Source organism: Pyrus communis, chromosome 6 (assembly GCF_963583255.1).
Source record: "Pyrus communis chromosome 6, drPyrComm1.1, whole genome shotgun sequence".
Classification (NCBI taxonomy): domain Eukaryota; kingdom Viridiplantae; phylum Streptophyta; class Magnoliopsida; order Rosales; family Rosaceae; genus Pyrus; species Pyrus communis.
The window spans coordinates 25,010,803-25,030,884 of record NC_084808.1 but is presented as its reverse complement, the minus strand read 5'-3'; the positions used below and the strand labels follow the sequence as shown (position 1 = coordinate 25,030,884).

The window sequence follows — 20,082 nt, the reverse complement described above, 5'->3', positions numbered from 1 at the left end:
TTGCAACTTGTTTTTATGTTTATCTCTAGTAATATCTTCTTCTATCAATAAAGTTTATCTCTGAACAAAAAATAAATAAATGTATCTGCTTACCCGCGCTTGCACTTGTGTTTTAGTCACCCCCTATGTAAATTAATATTGTTTTTTTCTTCAAAACCAATATATTGATTTCTTCAAAAAAAAAAAAAAAAAAAAAAAACCAATACATTGACATCAAACTGAATTCCAAAGATTTATCTTGGTAGAGGGTATTTCGTATAACATCTGGAGGTTTCTCAAATCAAACAAAGTACAATTTAAAAGAGTAATGTTATTCATACCATATTTTTATATCACTTTAGGTGATATTTGATGTGGACAACCACATCATTTGAATTAATCAGATTTTTAAATTTAGTTCATTATTTAATAAACTAATAATTAAGAAAAACTAGTTAATTAAATGATGATTGTGGTATATAATGAGTTTTTCTCCTTTTTTTTCCTTAGGTTTTGCAAATTTTTCAAATGATGTGGCTATCCACATTAGATGTCACCTAAGGTGGTATAAAAATGTGGTACAAAAACATGATATGAATATCATCACTCAGTTTAAAATAGATCATCGCATTTCCTAATTGTTAGAATAAAAAAAATGAATCTATAATAAATGGAAATGAATATTATTTTTTAAAATGAATATTAATTCTATTGACAGGAGGTTTGAGGCATGTTTGGTCATGAATGAAAAAGGCTTCTGATTCTGATGAAGTAGATTAAATGCACATTGATGAATCAATCTCAGTCCCCAATATACCATCAATTTTGAAACCAAATCCCAACCCTTCCTTCTTCTTTTATTTTATTTCTTTCAATTAAATGCATATTAATTTTCACTAATCCCGATTCACCAAAAAAAAGGAATATAATTATTTTAGGAAGTTTACATTCATGCACATATTTTTCCTAAATCCCTCCCATTTTTTCAATTTTCCGACGTGTTTTAGTAAAAATAGAATTTATTTTTTTACCTAGAAAACGAAAAATAGAAAGCCATCAAACTATTTAGTATTTACGGTAAATAGTTGAACCTTTACATGATAGCGTAAATTTAAATTTTATCAATAGTTAATTTAACAAAACCCCAAAAAAAAAAAAAAAACTATTAGTACTTACCAGCGATTACGGAGAGGACCGAGGGAGGGAGGACGGTAAATAGTAAAATAATAAAAACCTTTTTCTACGCTGTGTGTCCGTGTGTCCATATCTCCGCGTTTGGCATTTCTCACTTTTCATTTTCCTTTGCAATTTTTAATTTTAATTTTTTTGTTTCTGTAATTTCAGAAATTGGGATTGTTAAGATTTGATTGCATTTGAAGTGTCTAATTAATTGGGTAATACTTACTTAATTAGTGAAAATTTGCAAATCTCCCACAACCGTCTCTTTCTTCTCTCTATAATAACTATCTCTCATCCTCCACCCGGACACATCCAGACACCCCGCACCCACCATTTCTGTTACTCCATCACTCTCTTCGATTTCTCATAAACCCAGCAAGAAACCCCACCATAAACCCAGCAAGAATACACAATACGAAACCCCCACCACGAAAAGCGGCGAGCAATGCTCCCATTCCGGCTGTACGCCGCCGTTTTGTTCGTCTCCAGTATCTCCCTCCTCTTCCCCCCCTTCTGCATCGGGACTCGCTCATTCCCGACAAGGGCGATCGACGGCGGTGATGCCTTCGAACTGGGCTCTGCCGCCTGGGCCCGATTCTCCGAAGCCCCCGACTACCGAAACGGCGCCGAATGCGCCGTTTCGTTGAACCGGGAAATGGTGTCCTCCTGCGACCCGTCGCTGGTTCACATCGCCATGACTCTCGACTCCGAGTACCTCCGGGGGTCGGTAGCTGCCGTGCACTCCGTCATCAAGCACGCTTCTTGCCCGGAAAATGTCTTTTTCCACTTCATCGCAGCCGAGTTCGACCCCGCGAGTCCCCGGGTCCTGACCCAACTCGTCCGATCCACCTTTCCCTCGCTTAATTTCAAGGTCTACATCTTCCGGGAGGACACCGTCATTAATCTCATCTCGTCGTCGATTCGGCAGGCGCTCGAGAACCCGCTCAACTACGCGAGAAATTACCTGGGCGACATTTTGGGCCGGTGCGTGGACCGGGTCATTTACTTGGACTCCGATTTACTGGTGGTCGACGACATTCACAAGCTTTGGAACATTTCGCTCACCGGGTCGCGGGTCATCGGAGCCCCGGAGTACTGCCACGCCAACTTTACCAAGTACTTCACCGACGGGTTCTGGTCCGACCCGGTTCTCTCCCGGGTTTTTTCCTCAAGAAACCCCTGCTATTTCAACACCGGTGTGATGGTGATGGACCTGGTGAGGTGGAGGGAGGGAAATTACCGAAAGAGGATCGAGAACTGGATGGAATTACAGAGAAAGCGAAGGATTTACGAGCTGGGTTCTCTGCCGCCGTTCCTACTCGTCTTCGCCGGCAACGTGGAGGCCATAGACCACCGGTGGAACCAGCACGGCCTCGGCGGCGACAATGTCAGAGGCAGCTGCCGGTCTCTGCACCCGGGTCCGGTCAGCCTCCTCCATTGGAGCGGCAAGGGAAAGCCGTGGGTCAGAATCGAATCCAAAAACCCGTGCCCGCTGGACCACCTCTGGGAGCCTTACGATCTTTACAAGCCGATCCACCACCACAACCCGGCGAAGTTTCAATCCTTATCGTCGATCTCTGCATCTACATTGATCTTGTTTTCGAGCTATTTGTCGTGAGATGACGCGGTTTATGATAATTCTTTCATACATTGTTGATTCAGACATTCTTTTGATAGCGATTTTGTACAGATTGATTGAATTTTAGGTGAAACTGTAAGCGGAAAATTCATGGATTGTTCGTCAGTCTTAATTTCTCTTTTTCTTGTTTCTGGAATTTCCTCGGCGGATTTGACATGTGTGATGAGATCCAATTTTCAATTTCTGGGTCCCAAAGAGGAGAGAATGTTATCATCTCAAATATCATGCGCTTCTTCTTCTTCCTTCCTCCGCTTCAAAACTTCCAATTTTTATTTTTCCCAAATATATGCATTTTCTGTCGCCTTGTCTCTCAATAATTGCAAATTCTGAAAGTGGCCTGAGAATCTGAATGACAGTGTAGACAGTGAAACCAATGTGTTACAGCTCAATGGGTTCACGGGGCTCTCTTGGGAGCGTTGCTGGGATGTCATTTTGACGGTATTTTCGAACAATCCTTGACAGCATGTGATTGACTTAAAAATCGATTGGCGTTCCAACTAATCCCTAATAATGTGTGATTACTTAAAAACTGAGTTGGTGTTCTAAACTAATTACTTTGACTTAAAAATCCCACTTTTGGCATCTTAAGTGCTGCTAAGTTTGCTCCACACTCCACTCCATATTATTTTCAATTTCCACCCAGTAGTATTTATTTATTTTTAATTTACTTTGGTATTTGTACAACTCACATTTTCTTACCATTTGTGGGGTTTATTAATTTTTAATTTTGGGGTATTTGTTCGATAGATGTTTCTCTTCCGAAACTTATAAAATAACGAGCATTGCTGGTTTGATGTCACCATTTTTATATTTTAATAATCCATATTGTCAAGTTATTTAAGGAGGTGGATTGTTTGCCCTTTCATTTCCATACTCTTCTCATCCTCTTCTGTTTGTATGGTCACAGTTAAGCCACGTCAACATTTTATATTCCTATTACATTTTGTTTTATTATTTCTATAAAAAATTAAAATAAAATGTTGACGTGACTTAACCGTGATCACACATTATAGGATGACATAAAAAGAGTATGGAAATAAGAGGGTAGACAATCTATTTCCGTTATTTAATTGGGTGGCTAAGAGTAGGAGCAGGGGCTTAAACTCTAGTGCAAAACTCACTCGGTTTCAGGTGGATGATGTGCGTCAAGAAAAGACAATAAAATGGGTAGTTTGCAACAATTCTTGACCACGTATCATGTCATGATGCCAATAAGCTGCCAAGTGCCCTTCTCTTCCCCTATATTTTCCTCACATCATCAAGTTTGGTTGAACCTTCTATTCTTTAATTTGGACTTTTTCATTCCAACTCTTTTTTTTAGCTTGAGAAATTTCGACTTTTAATTCAAATGCATTCTAGTGATGAAAGGGAAAGAACTTACCTACCACTGTGATTGGGACGCGAAGATGCTAGTGTTTTAAACTAATTATACAATATTATATGCATGATCTAAAACGTATGTCAATATATGATAAGTTTAGAATAACAACTATTTTTGGCGTTCTGATACTTAAAAATTCATGTGTTTGGCGTTTGACAGTTAAGCCATGTAGGATTGTTCGATGTACCTGGCAAATTAGTAACCATTATAAACCCAATGAGTTTAATGATCCACTCACAAGGAAGTGGACCTTTGGTTGGGATATGAAATGATGAGCATAAGGGAATAAGATCCTCTTCGGATCCTTCTACTCCAATCCTTAAATCATGACTGTTCAACCGAAAATTAAACGGTCACGAATTAATACCATGTTCACCTTCACTTATTCATGTTCATCTTCTTCCATCCTCACATTCTTCGATTCATTTTCTTCCATCTTATTTCTTGTTCACCTTCTCCTATTCATCTCTCTCTCTCTCTCTCTCTCTCTCTCTCTCTCTCTCTCTCTATCTCTCTCTCTCTCTCTCTAGAATTGAAGGATCTGAAGGATCAGGACGGAAGGGATTCGGAAAAAATCCCAGTCCGAGATAATGATTTGATTATTTTTACAATTGAAGGATCTGAAGGATCAGGATGGAAGGGATTCGGAAAAAATCCCAGTCCGAGATAAGGATTTGATTATTTTTACCATGGGGAATCAAGTTATTACCACACGTTTTTTATCACCTAAGTAATTATTTGTAAGTTACCTAATGGTGACAAAACCTTGGATAGAGACCTAGACCTAGTGATGAAAGCTGGAAAAATTCCCGACAAAGATGCATGGCATAAAACCACTTGTTACTGCAGCAGCAGTGAGCACAGTCGTATGAGCTGGGATCCAATCACTTCATTTTTTTTAATTCCTACAAATGCTTCACATTTTCTTGCGTTTTCTCAAATCGTGCGCGAAATTTGAATTCATGATATTTTTCAGTAAAAAAATATTTGCGCTTGGTATGATCAATAGGGATTTTATTTTCCAAGGTAGGATAGTTACAGGATGTGAATGGATAGTGAGCAACCGGCACAACATTCGGTTTATTGGCTACTCACGTTTCGCAACTATTCTACAAAATCAACTTCGAGGTTCTTTTTTCCCAATTAGGATTGAAAGGTTTGGATGTGAATGTCGCAAGTGACACAATCTGTGCACCAGGGTTTTGGGGATTTAGATCATCTCCAGATCTCTTTACTGGGGATCCCGGGGATCAATGCATAATAATCGTTCATCAAAGATCATGCGACCACAATTGAATGTTTTTTATATTTTTAAAAGTACAGCAGCCTCATTTTACGTGAAAAATATATAAAAAAAGAAAAAATTATAGCTGCATGATCTTTGATGAACGGTTACTATGCATTGATCCTCGGGATCCCAAGTGAGGGGATCTGGAGAGGATCTAAATCCGGGTTTTGGCTACTGAGCTCGGCCAAGGCCACAGGTGGAGCCACCAAGTCCTAGTTGTACAGAAAATGTATCAGACCTTTGGGGAACACAAATGACTCACCAGGCTTCAGTAGTTGGGGTAAAGACTCTGTTTGAAGTGTCCACAAAGCCCACAAGAAGCAAGCCATTGAGGCAGGTTGTGACTTCGGAGTCCCTTGGGTGCAAGTGAGGTGGCACAATCCCATAGGCTGCTATGTCAGGCCCATGGTGTTAAGCCCAGGTAGATTGAACCGGTTGGTGAGGGTCACGTTGAATCCGAACGGGTTGGCTTTTGTGCTGCCCCGGTTTGGTTAGGACTGATGTGGTGAAGTGGGAAGACGTTGCTAGGTTTGGGTCAATGCATGGTGCACCATTGAGGAAAAACGTCTGAGGGGTTTTCGGATCAGCTACGCAGTAATCTTGTACCAGATCCGGGTCGGATTTGGGGGGAGGGGATTGAGTAGCTTAGGGGTATTGTAGGAGGAAAATACAAGGCAAGTTAGGAGGAAGAAAATCATAGTCGGAGATAAAAGGCCTAGAAAGGTTAATGATGCAAAACATCAAGGGAGAGGAGGAAGATGGAGATCAAATTCGCACTAGAATGCATAAATATAATTACTTTATGTTAATGCGGTAAAGCGTCACCTGCATTCTTAGTATTGTTTAGTTGTGAGGGTACCATATACAACCTAAAGTAGATAGAGACAAGAAATTGAAGGTGTTGAGTGCTTAGAAGCTTTTGAAGTTTAAACCTGTCACATGTAACTTTAACTATCACGTCTTTATTCTGTAGTGCTCTTTCACTCTCACAAGCGGTCCATCTATTTTTTATCACTTCTTGGAACCTCTTGGGTGTCTCTCAAATTCAACTCCTATAAATAATGATCTCAAGAAATTATTGATGACATATTTTATGACTGTGTTCAATTCCCTCTCTAGTATGGGTCTATTAAAAAAGTAAAACTTCGTTTGAAAATGTTTTTAAAATGACTGTTGCTTTTAGATAAAATGTTTCTGGAATGCAAAATGAGTTAAAGTCTTTGCAAGAAGAACCAGTCATATGCTTTTGTTAAGAAACACTTTTAATTATTTTTTTTTTAAATTTTATTTGTATTTTTACTAAAAATTGATTTTAAAAACACCTTCAATTATATTAAAAGCAGTTCAAAAAACGAGCCATAAATAAATAGAATCACATGTATGAATAAAAAAAGTGTTTGTTCCTACCAAAAACATTTAGTTAAGATGGGTAAACCACTCATATCTTTGCTGATTCAACACGCCCGCTCTTATTTGTTGAGCCTTCATAATTATTTCACCAAATAATAAAAACCTTCGAAATTATCCAATTAATCTCTATTTTCCCACTAATTAATCCTCCCATTCAGACATTAATCCACATGTAGTTGAGAAAAAGAAAGACCCCAATCTGTTCAACCTTTTTAAGTAAAAACCAAATCTTCCTTGGAAATTAATAATTGGTGTTTGGTGGGTCATCATCTGCAAGTTCAAGCCTTTATCTCCACCTTTCAATTTTTCTTCATATAATTGGAATTGTCTTGTTCTGATGATTGATTGCCTTTATCATTTTTGGAGTCCCCAGAAGTGCCACAAACAGTGAAAAATATGAAGTGAGAAAAAAAAGACCAGAACAACAACACATGGATATGGTTTTTTTATTTTATTTAATATTAATTTAAATTTTTTATATTCTTTTCTTCTTACAATTTTAAACCTTTTTTTTTTTTTTTTTTTTTTGTACATATTCTGGGTTTTTTCTCACTCTTGGTATTGCTTTTGCGTGTGTGTGTGTGATCCAATAGATTGGTGATGTGCCCCCATGCTTGCTGGTAGGCAAAGCTCTTGCTTTTTAGCTATCTGGTTGCTCTCAAACACTTCCAACTCTTTCAGAACTCATGGGTGAATCAATGGTGGATTTTGCCAATGATGCTGAAAAGGTACACACTTTCTAGTTTCTACCTTGGATTTGTCGAAGGACATAACCCATGTGTTCGATTTTGTCTGCAATTGCTGTCGTTTGAGGATTATGCTTTGTGGGTTTTGATTGATTCACTGTATAATTGCTAGATTTGCATGATTTGGTTTTGCCACTATGTTGTTGCTTAAGGACATGTTTTGGATTCTCGGTTTTTTGGGTAAATAAACAGGTGGTTGAGAGGGAGACGGTAGCTTCAAATTGTTCAAATCCTCTACTGGAAGTGTCGGTGTCTTTCGGAAGATTTGAGAATGATTCTTCACTGTCTTGGGAGAAATGGTCGACGTTTTCGCCGAATAAGTACTTGGAGGAAGTGGAGAAATGTGCCACTCCTGGCTCAGTGGCCCAGAAAAGGGCTTACTTTGAAGCTCATTACAAGAGGGTTGCAGCTCGAAAAGCCGAGGAGATGATGGAACAGGAGAAGCAATTGCGAGATGGTGATACCTTTAGGTCGGAATCTGACCAGACGAGTGGAGATCAGATGGATTCTGAGGTGCATTTCGAAATTGATTTGGCCAACAATAAAATTAATGCCCAAGGAAATGATCAAGAAGCGAATTTCGACAACGAGATTATTAAAACTCATGTGGATGATCTCGAGGAGGATGATGTTTTCACCATAGAGTTTCCAAGCTCATTGGCTGAGGGAGAGAGAGAAGAATCTGATAGCAGAACGGATAGTCCCGATTTGAACAATCCGGAGGATGAACTTGTTGTGGTGAAAGAAGTAGAAAATGTCCCTGCTGAATCTCAGGGAGTACAGGAGGTTCCAAAGACTTTGGACAATGATGTAGGAAGCGCTCCAGAAGTTAAAGAGGTGCAAGAGGAAAAACCGAGATTGGATCTTCTGAAGGGATCTCCGAAGGTGAAGTACTTAGCTCTTGAACCTATTTAGCAAAACTTCTCCAGATGCCATGTTCTTTATTTCATAATCCGAGAACTTGTTTGTTTCTTGTCTGATTTCCATATCTTTTGCATTTTCTTGCTGTGTAGGTTACTCCATTGAGCAAGGAGAGAAATGTGGCAAACATTAAGAAGAAACCAGTTCCACCAATAGCCAAAACACCACAGAAATTTGCCCCTAGGGCGTCGAAGTCTGTATCAACTCCCACCCCTAAATCATCGAAGCCCATATCAACTCCGACCCCTAAAGCGTTGAAGCCTATATCAACTCCGACCCCTAAAACGTCCAAGCCTATATCAACTTCCACCCCTAGAGTATCGAAGTCTATATCAACTTCCACACCTAGAGTGTCAAAGTCTCTGTCAACCTCTACCGCAAAACCTGCATCGCTGTCCTCAGTAAAGAAGAGCACTGCTTCCTCTTTTCCTAGGAGCAAAAATCCTTCAACTGAGGAAACCAAGGAAGTTCCTCCCAAGCGTTTGCACTTGTCACTCAATTTGGAATCCGGTCCCACAATGTCTGGTTCAGCTTTTGTGACCACCACAACCAGAAAGTCTTCCATTATGGAGAATATGGGAGATAAGGACATCGTCAAACGAGCATTTAAGACATTTCAAAACAATTACAACCAACCACAACCCTCCAATGAAGAGAAACGGCCAACACCAAAGCAGGTTTGTCAATTTAGTACATTTTCTCGTTTGAAGAGATGACCGGGTACCTCGGTTGGCATCAGAGCATCTAACGTCAAATTTTATTTCTGGAAAATTTCTATTGAAAAAGCAGCTCTCTACGAAGGGAAAAGAATCAAGGGTTTCCACTTCTGTGCCCCTGACAAAAGAGAATGGAGGGTAAAGCCTTAAACTCATATGTGACTGCTGATTGTGTAGTCTGTGTGCATGCGCTTCTTGCATAACATCAGTCTCTGCATGATAATATACTATCATGTTTCATATAGTCGATGCAACATTTTTCTTTTTGTCATAGATATCTAGATAAAAGAACTGCTAAGGCCGCTCCGTCATCTGTTAGCTTGAGAAGTGATGACTGCGTAGATAAAACAGAGGTATCCGTTAACAGACCCCCGACCTCTTTTTGTTTTAATTTATTAACCATATATATGTAATCTCATTAAGCAATATATTTCAGTTTTCACAGAAACTGGCGGCGAAATCCAATGCGAAAGTGACGGAGAAAGCACACTCCCAACCGAAGTCAAAGGTGTGATCATACAAATAACTATTCTTTTAAGGAGCATAATATTGTACCTGTGCTAAATATAATTATGTCATATAGCCTGCAAAAGCTGAATTATTTCTCGAAACTGTATGCTTGACATAGGATCAAAAGGAGGCAGAGATAAAAAAGCTCAGACGTAGTCTTAATTTTAAGGCTACACCTACGCCATGCGTCCATGGGGGGCAAAAAGTGTCAAAAAGTACTTCAGAAAAGGTATAGTCCAATTCTGTTTTTATGTTATGGCATAAGATCTGTTTGCTCCATTTATATTTTCAATAGAACCAGACTATATACAATCCATCTTAGTGATACTTATAAATCCGTCTTTCACGAAGTTCCTCCTTATTATGTCACTGAAATACTGAATACACTTGAAAGTCGAGTATAGGGGGAACGTTTTGGGGATTAATGTTCTTTTTATCGTAAAGTTTGCAGCCTCCCGCGTGCTGCGTACTTCAGAACAAGCATAAAAACTAATTAGCATTTTGCATATGCAAAAAACATGATGAGCTAAACACATTCAATACAAATATGCAAGAAGGAAAGATGCATGTGTATGCCTTAACGCCAGCATTTCAATCTGCACAATGTGTTACTGCACTGCATTTCTGAAACTATTGGTGTGATTTGTGTATTTTATGTGTTTCTTTCCGTATCCTAATGTCAACTGTCATGACTTGTGTAGGAGAGTTCCAACAATGAAACCGATCAGTGAAAAAATCATTCAGGCGGCTGCAAGGTCACTCGTCATCTTCCAAGAACCATGTCTACTTCAGTGGATAGACGAGAAGGAAAGCATACATGACGGAATTCCTTCTCATGGAAGATCCATGCTGAAGTATTATCGCTTAGATGATGACAAAGTGACCATGGTGAGTCGCAACCTGTATATCTTGATGGCTAGAACAGATCTACGGCATAGTAATAATATGCAGATGATAAGAGACAGGTCGGGGCCATGCTTTTCATTCCCTGCTTGTCCCAAATGGTATTCAGAGTTAGAAATGCTACGTACACATTGTTGTATTTGAAGGTATAAATATTGGAACTGTTATAATTACATGGAAATCCAAAGTTGGTTGCGTAAATCTATCATAAATGTTTACACCTAAATTGCAGACCAAAGAACAACTGAAAGAACAAATATTTGTGGATGGAACGCCTGTAATCGTTAGTGGGAAAGACGAAGAAGACGAACTGTGCAAGTTATTGGCTGAAAGTTTACGGAATAGAACGTTGAAAAATCACTAAGCTATTTACGGATTGTAATCGAGCTTTTTGTAATCTATACACTGTAAAAAACCAATTCAAAAATCATTATCTGATTCACTGTTAGTGCTCCTAGAGTTTCCTGACATGAAATTCTTAGGCAAGATCGGGAACCTTACGGGGTTCCTGGGCGGCGAGTCTGCTGACGATGATCCTAAACTCGCTGCAACCGCCTTCTTCTGCTGTATATTTCGAGAAATTTCAACGCATGCTCGATCAACCATGCCTAGAAAATCTTTAACTATGACAAAGAGTTGAAACGGGTGAGCCCCTTTATCCTTAGAAGCCCCTGCTTGATAGTATTCTGTTGTTTTCTTCACCAACTCCATCACCCTTTTCTGCTCTTCTCTCACCACCTTCAGCTCTTCCTCTGCTGCTTTGAGAAAACCCTTCGTGTCCCTAACGAATCTTCCACCGTCGTTCTCGCATTGGAGCAGGAGTTCTCTAGTTTCCGCCACACGGGTTGTGAGAGCCGAGCACATCCCTGCGAAGCTGTCATGATCTATACTAGCCGCCTTCTTCACATTAGAGAACTCGGCACTGATGCCTCCAACCACGGGCAATCCTACAGTCATGTACTCCCTCTCTCTTTCCTCTTTCGGTTTTATATTCTCAGCACTTGGGTTTCTGTTATGGCTCTGGCTGTTGCTGCGACTCAAATTATGATTCGTGTTGATTACACACCGCTTCCCCTCAGATCGCACCACTTCTTCCACAACGAAATTGAGCAGAGTTGTTTTCCCATCACTGCTTCTAACGTCGGATAGCTTTCGAAGAGAACTGAGGTTGAAAGCTTGGGCATTGCCTCTCGAAGTTCCTGCATTCATGCGGTTTCCAGCCTTGAGAATTGCCTCTAGCAGCTTCATGAAAAGCCCTCGTGTTCGAAGCTCCTTGCACCCGAGTTCAAGTGTTTGTACATACTCCTTGAGGCTAGCAATCTCCTCGTCGTAGTTGTATCTGAAGAGCATGGCATTGAATCGAATGAACGCTGAGGGAACAGCTTTGAGAATGTGGTAGAGGAAGAACTCTGCGTCAGCAAGCCTTGTAGGGTCTCCACTGTACTCAAGGATTTGGGATTGTTCTTCCTCGGTTGGAGCAATTCTAACAAGCTTTTCGAGAGTCTCTACATCGAGACCTCTGCCCTCCATGAGCGCATCAAGGAGCTCCTTTCGAGAAATCGTCAGCGATTTTATGACAATGGCATTGTTCTGGGACTTCCGGCTGTCCAGGAGACAAATCTGCGCTGATGGACCGACGTTGGCGCCCCTCGGATTCGCTTGGCTGCTGTCTCTTCCGGGGGATAACCGTTTGGTGGCAACCGTACCAAAAAGCGCTTCCATTAGGTCACCATCAAATCTGAGAGTAGCAAACTTTTAGAAACTTCAAAACCAAATACAATAAGACAACACGGTGAACGCAAAATAAACAATGGTGTGTAGAAGGAGAAAAATGGCAAGCGGAAATCACTTCATTACCTGAATGAACCATCCATTTTGTCCCACACCATGGAATCCTGAGTATTATTTGTGTTCACTTTGTCCCAATGCAGGGGCTTCAGTTTCACCTGATCATTTCCTGCTCCTGATGAAGATTCCCCAGGTTCACCTTTCTGTCCCGGAGATGGCTTTGACAACGCGTTCAAACTCCGCACTTTGGGTGGAGGCGGGGGTGCAGGACCATTCTTAGCTGCAACTTTCGGTGCTGGAGGAGGAGGAAGCGCTGCGGAGCTTTTCTTAATTGCAATCGGGACAGGAGGCAGCATTGGCGGCGGCGGCGGTGGAGGTGGCGTTGGTGGTGGGGAAGTATAAGGCGGCGGACTTGACGATCGAATAGTTAGCTCTACTTCTGGTTCTTTTGATTTCTCAATAGCTTTAAGAGCCGTTGATCCATTTCGAATTCGATCACTCACTAATTCTGGTACATCATTGATGTGGGAAGTTGAAGACTTTCCTCTGAGCAGAGGAACTTCCTGTATGGGCTCGCGCCTTCTTCTTCTGCTACTCCCTTCGTCTTCCTCACCATCTTTTCGAAACAACTCCTTTCGAAAACTCTTCTTCGAGTTTATCGCTTCGAGCTTCTTCCAGTAAAGCACGTCCAGACCGTTCTCATCAACAATGAACCCCTTGAGATTCCCATCATATCTTGAAAACTCACTCTGAACCGCTACAGGAGGCCCCGGCTGAGGCTGGCCTCCTTGCAAACCTCCACTACCACCACCACCACCACCACCACCACCATCATCATAACTACCGCCATTAATTCTCTTGCGCCGCGCAACAAGGTACCTATGCACAAAAAAGAAAACCAGCCCGGAAATCACCAGAGTGGAGGCTGCAGTGATCGCCGCAGCCTTCGCAATCTGACTCTTTGACGCAGACTTTCTTGGCGGCAAAGGCACCGGCTGCGGCTGTGATTCCGGTTGCGGCGGAGAGTCTTTGGGAGGCAATGAAGGTCGGATTTCGGGTGACGGAGCCGTAAACGGATAGACAGTTTCAATATTTTGAGGGGATTGGCCATGACAAGAAGGAATTACATTTACAAAAATAATAAAAGTAATTGAAAAACCATAAGTGAAAAAACAAGAGAGCATCCATGGCCGATTCCTGGCAGCCATGAAGCTTTTTGGAAAAATTGGAGAGATGGGTTTTTGGAAACTGAATCGGTTGGAACTCTCAGTAAATTTGTTGACATTGAATGGAAGAAGTCTAAACCTTTAATGTATGGATTTGTCGTGGTGCTTTTTGGGGAGGGTTTGGTTGATGAAAAGCTGAAAGCTTCAAAGTTAGTAGTTAGCTGTTTGTTTTTCCAGAATTTCTTCCCGGGCTTTTATATATATATTCAACCACTCAAAAGACGTTTCTAACTTGGATTAAGTTTACATCCCATTACTAACTACAAATCCACGCTTTAGTAATTCAAGATTAGATTTTTAATTCATAAAATTAATTAAACAAATGACATGATTGGTTTACTGTTTCAAGCCAGAAATTATGGACGGTTTGTTGAAGTGGTAAATCACCCAATTTTGTTTCTATCTAATATATTTATGAATTTATAATTGTCAGATTAATTGATCCCTAGGCTCTGAAAGTGGATCCAATTCCTACAAAGATATCGATGCTTCCATCGCTTAGATTTAGGGTCATAGGTCTTAATTTTTTAGATCTTGGTAAACTTGAGTGAAAAATGAATTTAGTTTTGTAAGTGGTAGATTGCTCTAATAGTTAGGGTTTTTTTTCTTTAAGTCACTAGTCTCGGGTTCAAACCATCTTCTTTCATTATTATAAACTCTAAAAAAGTGACTAGTTGATAACTTTGTCACGACAGTTTTCATTTCCAAAACCGAAAAGACTTTTAAGAAGCGAATCCAAAATATGCTGTGAAACTTAGTTGGCTAAGCCAACATGTTTACTCCCAAGTCTCATTCTGAACCTTTTACTTAATCTTGCTGACCTAGTAATTAGAGATTAGTTAATCTTGTACGTAATGATAATATCAACGAACAAAGTCAGAAGGGGAGACTTTATCAACATTCCCCATCCCTTCCTTCCTTCCTTCAATAATTTTTACAGCTGAAAAGCATTTGGGCTTTTGACGCGTTTTTTTTTTTTTTTTTTTTTTTTTTTTATAAATGATGCGATTTTTCTTTCATCAAGAACAATTACAACAATTGTCGCATGCACCGACGGAGCTAACTACTAAATTTTAGTAGGTATAACATAGGGAGAGTTTAGTTTTTAAGATTAAAGATACTAATCATTTGGACTGTTTTATAATTTTGAATTGTCATAGCCCATCTATTAAATGAAAAGTACGAATTTTAGAGTTATTTTTAGGGAAAGTAAGAGTTAGTAAGTGTTAAATAAACTCTATCACTTTAACCAATACTAAAACTTAACAGTAATAAACTAAAACTTTTATACCACACACGATTCATATGAAAGTTTGAAGGCTAGAAGCCTAGAAAACAATAATAATTTTAGCTTATCCCATCTGTTGAATAATTCCGCACTCCGTCATCGATCGCATAACGTAAATATATGTTTTAATGATCAATCTGTTAATGTGAAGATAATTCGAATAAGCAAGCATTAAGAGATTGTTGTTGTTTTTATTGTTCCGGACTTTAGACGCGTTGAAAACTACGTTAAGCCAAAAAGGCGACGAGATAAATTGGTCAACGACCCCGGTTTCATACGTTAAGGAGAAGAAATGGGGAATTGTAGGTTTTGACGATGACTTCATTGACACATTACATTCCCCATGAAGAAATTAGAGAAATAGTGGCTCACCAAATTAATTTCAGCAACGCTTATTTTATTTTATTTTATTTTGGAGGTTGTTGTCTTAACCCTGTGTGTGTAGTGGTTGAAAAAACCCCACAAATTGATTACTATTACTATTTCTCCCCCCCCCCCCCACCAGGGGAAAAAAAAAAGAAAAAAAAGTTTGAAATTTGAAATAAAATTGGATTTTTTATTGGAGAATTGGTGGTTGTATTGTTGATATTCAAAAAAGCGAGATACATTCTTCAAGAAGAACATTCCGATAATATTTGAAGGTTTCTCAAACTAAAAAAATTTGTGCTTAAAATATTGTATCTGAACGAAAATTGTGAAATTAATCCTTTTTTTAAGCTTATATTCGTGAGAATAATCATGACATCTAAGGTAACTAATACTTTTGTTTTGGTCAGAGGTGATATTATGAATTTGAATTTTGAAACCAAATATATATATATATATATATTGGATCATTTTGAAACTAATTAATTAGGTCAATAATTCAAAGGATTGAGAGTTTTAACTCGGGACGCATGGGTAGAAACCGAACACCCAATTCAATAAAATGTTAGATCACTTATGGAAAAGATCTCTAAAATTATATAATGATTTGCTTTTTCACATCTGAAGACTATGCAGTTTTTTTTAGACGTTGTCGTGCCTGTGAATTTAATTATTCTCTGTCATTCGAAGGGTAAAAGAGTCAAACAAGTCCTTTTAATTCTTTCAACTGTATGACCATACGTACCGAGTTTGAAACTTTTCAATTTTCTTCTCTTAAATTATTATAATAGTTTCAAACTGCTTTCCCTCCTTCTAATAATCGTAAAATTTAAAAGAAAAATGCTACTCTTTCCTAGTATCCTACCACAATTTGTGGGTTTAGGGTCCTCCAAATGCTTCTTTCATGGGCTTTATGTTTAGATGTTTCTCTTTTATTTGGGTTGGGACAACTGGCCTTGTTTGTTTATTGTGGTTTAAAGGCCATTTCTAATGACAGGGATTGAAAAAAGGGCCCAATTTGGTAATGCCATAGGTGACATGGGCCAGTTTGCTTCAAGCAATGCGCCTTCTTGTGATTGACAGTCGACTGAAGGCTTGGGGCATGGTCATTTTAAAAGAAGGTGCTTGGCCAGATTGCTTCAAGAAAACCGACACGCACCGGACCGGTTTTCGGTTTATTCTCTTTTGATTACAAGTGATATTCTACGCTAAAAGAAGCGGCAATGATTTAAACTCGAAATGCAACGAGTTAAAGAGAAATGTCTTAACCATCATATATTATTCTCTTTTATTTCTCAATATCAAAAAGAAAAACACAATTGAACCGATTTTCAAAATGTCAAAACCACATGAGAACAAACCCGTAAGGAGTAAAATGTTTTTTTCTTTTCTCTTTTAATCAGAAAAATAAAATGTTCTTCTAGAGGTAATTGTGTCCAAGTTTCTTCACTCAAATCATGGTTACCAAATTAGGTTTGGAAGAAATCTCAACCTCTTTTGTCCATGCATAAATGGGTGTCATTCACAGCTGTCGTGGGTCTTTAATTTTCACATCAAATCTCACCTAAATCAACGGTTTAGAATCATCTACGCCTAACTAGTGGCAAAAGTCAAAAAAAAAAAAAACTATATCGTTTTACCAAAGTCTTGAGGATATAGTTTTAAGGATATTAGGATCAATTTTTCCTTGATTACATTTGATTGTTTGTTGCTTTGGTGGCACCTTAAAGAATAAAAAAGTTGATGCCTTTGGTGAGACCAAAAGCCAAACTAGTCACAACCACTAGACCCACTTCCTCTCTTTTTCTTGATTCACATTCAAAAAGATTCAAAAACAAAAACTACAGCTCTGCATTGTCTTCTCTCTCCCTCTCAACTTCCCATGTGGGGGTCCAAATGATATTTTCTCAAAGATTAGCCACTCCTACATATATCACATAATCTCTTCCATTCAATTCCAATTTTAAGTTTTATGTAATATTGTTAACAAATTATTGGAAAGAGACTTTAAGAAAATAAATGGTCTCTAATATTGATATAACTCTTCACTTTAATCTTTGAGATTACCTACCGTCAATCATTTTGGTTCATTTTGTGAAAAATTTCTGTTAAATTGAAGAAACCATCAACTCAAGTGGAGGGGTTGATTTGACCAAAATATCCTCAATTTAACGGAGATTTTTCACGAAATGACCAAAATGATTTACGGTAGACAATCTCAGAGACCATTATATTGATTTAAAATCTCAGGAACAAAAGTGAAGAGTTATGCCAATCTCATAAACAATTTTGACTAAAAAGCCTTTCAATAGCTCATGCCTAATACTAGTCCACAAAATGAACAATGAAGTTTGATTCTGAAAAAACAAAGTGTACATTATTTGAAAGATCAAATTACTTAGCAAGCTTGACTACGAAAACCAAACTCATTTATAACTTCTATCGTTTCAAGTAAATTTTGCCTGAAAAAAAATCGGTAAGCATGCCCACTTCCAGAGGGACAAAGAGACAAAACAGGGGAGTTGAGCTCAGGGGCATTTCAAACACGTCCAATTCACAATCCCATTCCAATATATTCTCTCTACCAGACAAGATCTTGCAGGCTCATCTCTCCAACTCAACCAAATCCATACCAAATCTCTATATCTTTTTAATTTCCAATCCCCGCCGATTTACCCCACTCTCTACAAATGCACATCCACTTCCCTCTTCTTCTTCTCTTCCTTTATTCTTTTTTTCTTAATTTTATTTGTTTGAATTTTGAAGCAAACCTAACGTTCTCTAATGTTTGCTTGCTATTTATCACGGTTAACAAAAGCGATATTCAAAGTTACTCTAATCCAAAACATGTATGTATCGTAAAAGCAATTTCGCATCAGAACATTTATCTTTGCCAAAATCGTGATACAAGAACATTTTGTATTACGTTGTGTACTAAAAGGGGTATACTTCCTCGAATAACCACGAGAGGTTAAGATTCAAAAGCACCGAACTATTCCCTTTGTTGACTTTTCGTATTTTTTTACTAACACATACAATTCGTATATTTTTATTCGTTTAGTAACACATACGAAATTAACATAAATAAGTAGACATTTAAAAAAAATAATCAGTATCCATCCTACACAATACATTCAAGGGGAAAATAGACGGAGTTAAATTTTGAATTGAAGACCAGAAATGTAATTAGTTAATCATTAGTATTAATATTGTTACTAATAGTCATATAAACAAACAAAATAAATCATAGCCAAAGAAAAAAATTGAAAACAAAAAAGGAAAGTAATTCATCAAAAACCGTTTAAACGGGTAATTGCAGTTCGGCCCCGAAAAAAAAAAGCGCGATTACGGTACAATCGGGTACGATTGATCTAATCAGCGTTGGTCATTTTGAACCGTCGGATCGGAGAATCAAGCGACGTGGGCGACGATGGAGCCGAGAACGACGATGACATAGGAGGCGACGGAGATTTAGACGGCGACGATAAGGACGACGAAGGAGACGATGGTAAAATGGAAGGCGGTGATGTGGGCATCATCAGATCACACGGCTCCCGTAGCTTTCTCTTGTTCATTCCTCCGCCGCTCTCCTCCACTCCGACATCCCTCGCGGTCGTCATGTAATCCTTCAGCCTCTTGACGTCAGCTAACTTCACCGGTTTCACTATGAAGTCCTCCGCGCCTTCTTCCAAACACCTGGCGAACACAAAAATAACCCAAAATTTAAATTTAAAATCGAAATTAATTGCAAGAACCAATTAACCTCGAAAAAAAATGGATAATTAATCAATTAAACATTAATTTTGGGGGGAAAATAAATTACCTGTCTATGCGCGCCAAAACGTTCTCGGATGACATAATCACGACGGGAATCTCTTTGAATGTGGAAGATTCTTTGATTTTCTTGAGCAATTCGTAGCCGGTCATTCCGGGCATACAGTAATCCGTGATGATCAGATCCACCTTCAACCCCTGGACATAATTACAGAGAATCAAAAATTTTATTCGAAAATATTGAAATTTTACCGATGGAAACTAGGAGTCGTTGATCGAACTTACGTCGAATCCGACGGTGGAGCTCTTCTCCTCGTCCAGGCCGAGGAACTGCAGAGCTCTTCTTCCGCTGTCAACAGCCGTCACTGTACCAAAAAAGATCGAGTTCAAAAACACAGAAAACAAAAAACGACGACGTTTCCAGAAATGTAACTCTGTTTTCAGATTCTACCTTTGCAGGAGGAGATTTTGAGCAACCGCTCGATGACCTTGCGATCGACGAGGCTGTCGTCGACGGCGAGCACGTGAGCTTCTTCCGAAATCAACGGCGGCGAGAGGTCGAGCTTCTCCGACATCCTCCGCCATGAAACGACGCCGTTCCTCGCCATCGTACGGATTGGAATCAGACAAACGAAACGAGGGTTGCTGTGCTTTCTGCGGGCGGTGTTTTATACAGTAGAAAATGGAGGAGAGAAATGGCGAAGGTGGAAGTTGTCTGTCAGCGTCGCAGACACAAGAGTGTGGGGGGTTTCTCTCTCTTAATATAGTATTGGTCTCTTTCGCCAAATCAAATCTTTCTCTCTAACAAATCTCAAAATCTACTTTATTATATTTGTTTAATTTTAATTTATTAAACGGTGAGATTCTCAAATCCACTTTGGTGCCATCTTCCCCAATCAAAACCATTTAAAAAATAATACACGGTCAAAACCATCAGTTTCCGATTCTCAATTCTTAAAACAATCAGT

The 20,082-nt window shown here is 39.1% G+C and overlaps 4 protein-coding genes and 1 pseudogene across 5 annotated transcripts; 2 read left to right on the top strand and 3 right to left on the bottom strand.

The window, feature by feature from the left end:
- Window positions 1-1,398: 1,398 nt before the first annotated feature.
- LOC137737793 (probable galacturonosyltransferase-like 9) lies at window positions 1,399-3,039 on the top strand. Its single transcript, XM_068477349.1, has one exon. It carries the CDS (start codon window positions 1,604-1,606, stop codon window positions 2,774-2,776), a length of 1,173 nt encoding a protein of 390 aa, XP_068333450.1. The 5' UTR covers window positions 1,399-1,603; the 3' UTR covers window positions 2,777-3,039.
- Window positions 3,040-5,287: 2,248 nt separating this feature from the next.
- LOC137736303 (germin-like protein subfamily 1 member 1) lies at window positions 5,288-6,328 on the bottom strand (annotated as a pseudogene).
- An 804-nt stretch (window positions 6,329-7,132) lies between these two features.
- On the top strand, window positions 7,133-10,881 carry LOC137737191 (protein WVD2-like 7). Of its 2 annotated transcripts, none has more exons than XM_068476597.1 (9): window positions 7,133-7,277; window positions 7,470-7,604; window positions 7,815-8,507; window positions 8,636-9,220; window positions 9,333-9,397; window positions 9,534-9,612; window positions 9,696-9,767; window positions 9,888-9,998; window positions 10,471-10,881. In XM_068476597.1, exons 2-9 carry the CDS (start codon window positions 7,563-7,565, stop codon window positions 10,498-10,500), a joined length of 1,677 nt encoding a protein of 558 aa, XP_068332698.1. In that variant the 5' UTR covers window positions 7,133-7,277; window positions 7,470-7,562; the 3' UTR covers window positions 10,501-10,881. The 2 variants fall into 2 exon arrangements, with proteins under 2 accessions (XP_068332698.1, XP_068332697.1); XM_068476596.1 differs by having other exon boundaries at window positions 7,228-7,316.
- A 171-nt stretch (window positions 10,882-11,052) lies between these two features.
- LOC137737190 (formin-like protein 4) lies at window positions 11,053-13,841 on the bottom strand. The gene is made up of 2 exons (XM_068476595.1): window positions 12,530-13,841; window positions 11,053-12,410 (listed from the first exon to the last, which is right to left on the bottom strand). The coding sequence occupies exons 1-2, from the start codon at window positions 13,666-13,668 to the stop codon at window positions 11,093-11,095; spliced, it is 2,457 nt and encodes an 818-aa protein (XP_068332696.1). The 5' UTR covers window positions 13,669-13,841; the 3' UTR covers window positions 11,053-11,092.
- A 4,662-nt stretch (window positions 13,842-18,503) lies between these two features.
- Window positions 18,504-19,853, bottom strand: LOC137737681 (two-component response regulator ARR5-like). Its single transcript, XM_068477224.1, has 4 exons — window positions 19,566-19,853; window positions 19,400-19,479; window positions 19,164-19,312; window positions 18,504-19,036 (listed from the first exon to the last, which is right to left on the bottom strand). Exons 1-4 carry the CDS (start codon window positions 19,720-19,722, stop codon window positions 18,712-18,714), a joined length of 711 nt encoding a protein of 236 aa, XP_068333325.1. The 5' UTR covers window positions 19,723-19,853; the 3' UTR covers window positions 18,504-18,711.
- Between the last annotated feature and the right edge of the window lie 229 nt (window positions 19,854-20,082).

Excerpts from the sequence above, each read along its gene's own strand:
- LOC137737190 (XM_068476595.1), bottom strand. The coding sequence starts at position 13,668 with ATGGCTGCCAGGAATCGGCCATGGATGCTCTCTTGTTTTTTCACTTAT. Across the intron at positions 12,411-12,529 it reads AAAATGGATGGTTCATTCAG|ATTTGATGGTGACCTAATGG; the intron begins GTAATGAAGTGA and ends TGCTACTCTCAG.
- LOC137737681 (XM_068477224.1), bottom strand. The coding sequence starts at position 19,722 with ATGGCGAGGAACGGCGTCGTTTCATGGCGGAGGATGTCGGAGAAGCTC. Across the intron at positions 19,313-19,399 it reads GCTCCACCGTCGGATTCGAC|GGGTTGAAGGTGGATCTGAT; the intron begins GTAAGTTCGATC and ends AATTATGTCCAG. Across the intron at positions 19,037-19,163 it reads GTTTTGGCGCGCATAGACAG|GTGTTTGGAAGAAGGCGCGG; the intron begins GTAATTTATTTT and ends TGTGTTCGCCAG.
- LOC137737191 (XM_068476597.1), top strand. The coding sequence starts at position 7,563 with ATGGGTGAATCAATGGTGGATTTTGCCAATGATGCTGAAAAG. Across the intron at positions 9,221-9,332 it reads AACGGCCAACACCAAAGCAG|CTCTCTACGAAGGGAAAAGA; the intron begins GTTTGTCAATTT and ends TTGAAAAAGCAG. Across the intron at positions 9,398-9,533 it reads CTGACAAAAGAGAATGGAGG|ATATCTAGATAAAAGAACTG; the intron begins GTAAAGCCTTAA and ends TTTTTGTCATAG.
- LOC137737793 (XM_068477349.1), top strand. The coding sequence starts at position 1,604 with ATGCTCCCATTCCGGCTGTACGCCGCCGTTTTGTTCGTCTCCAGTATC.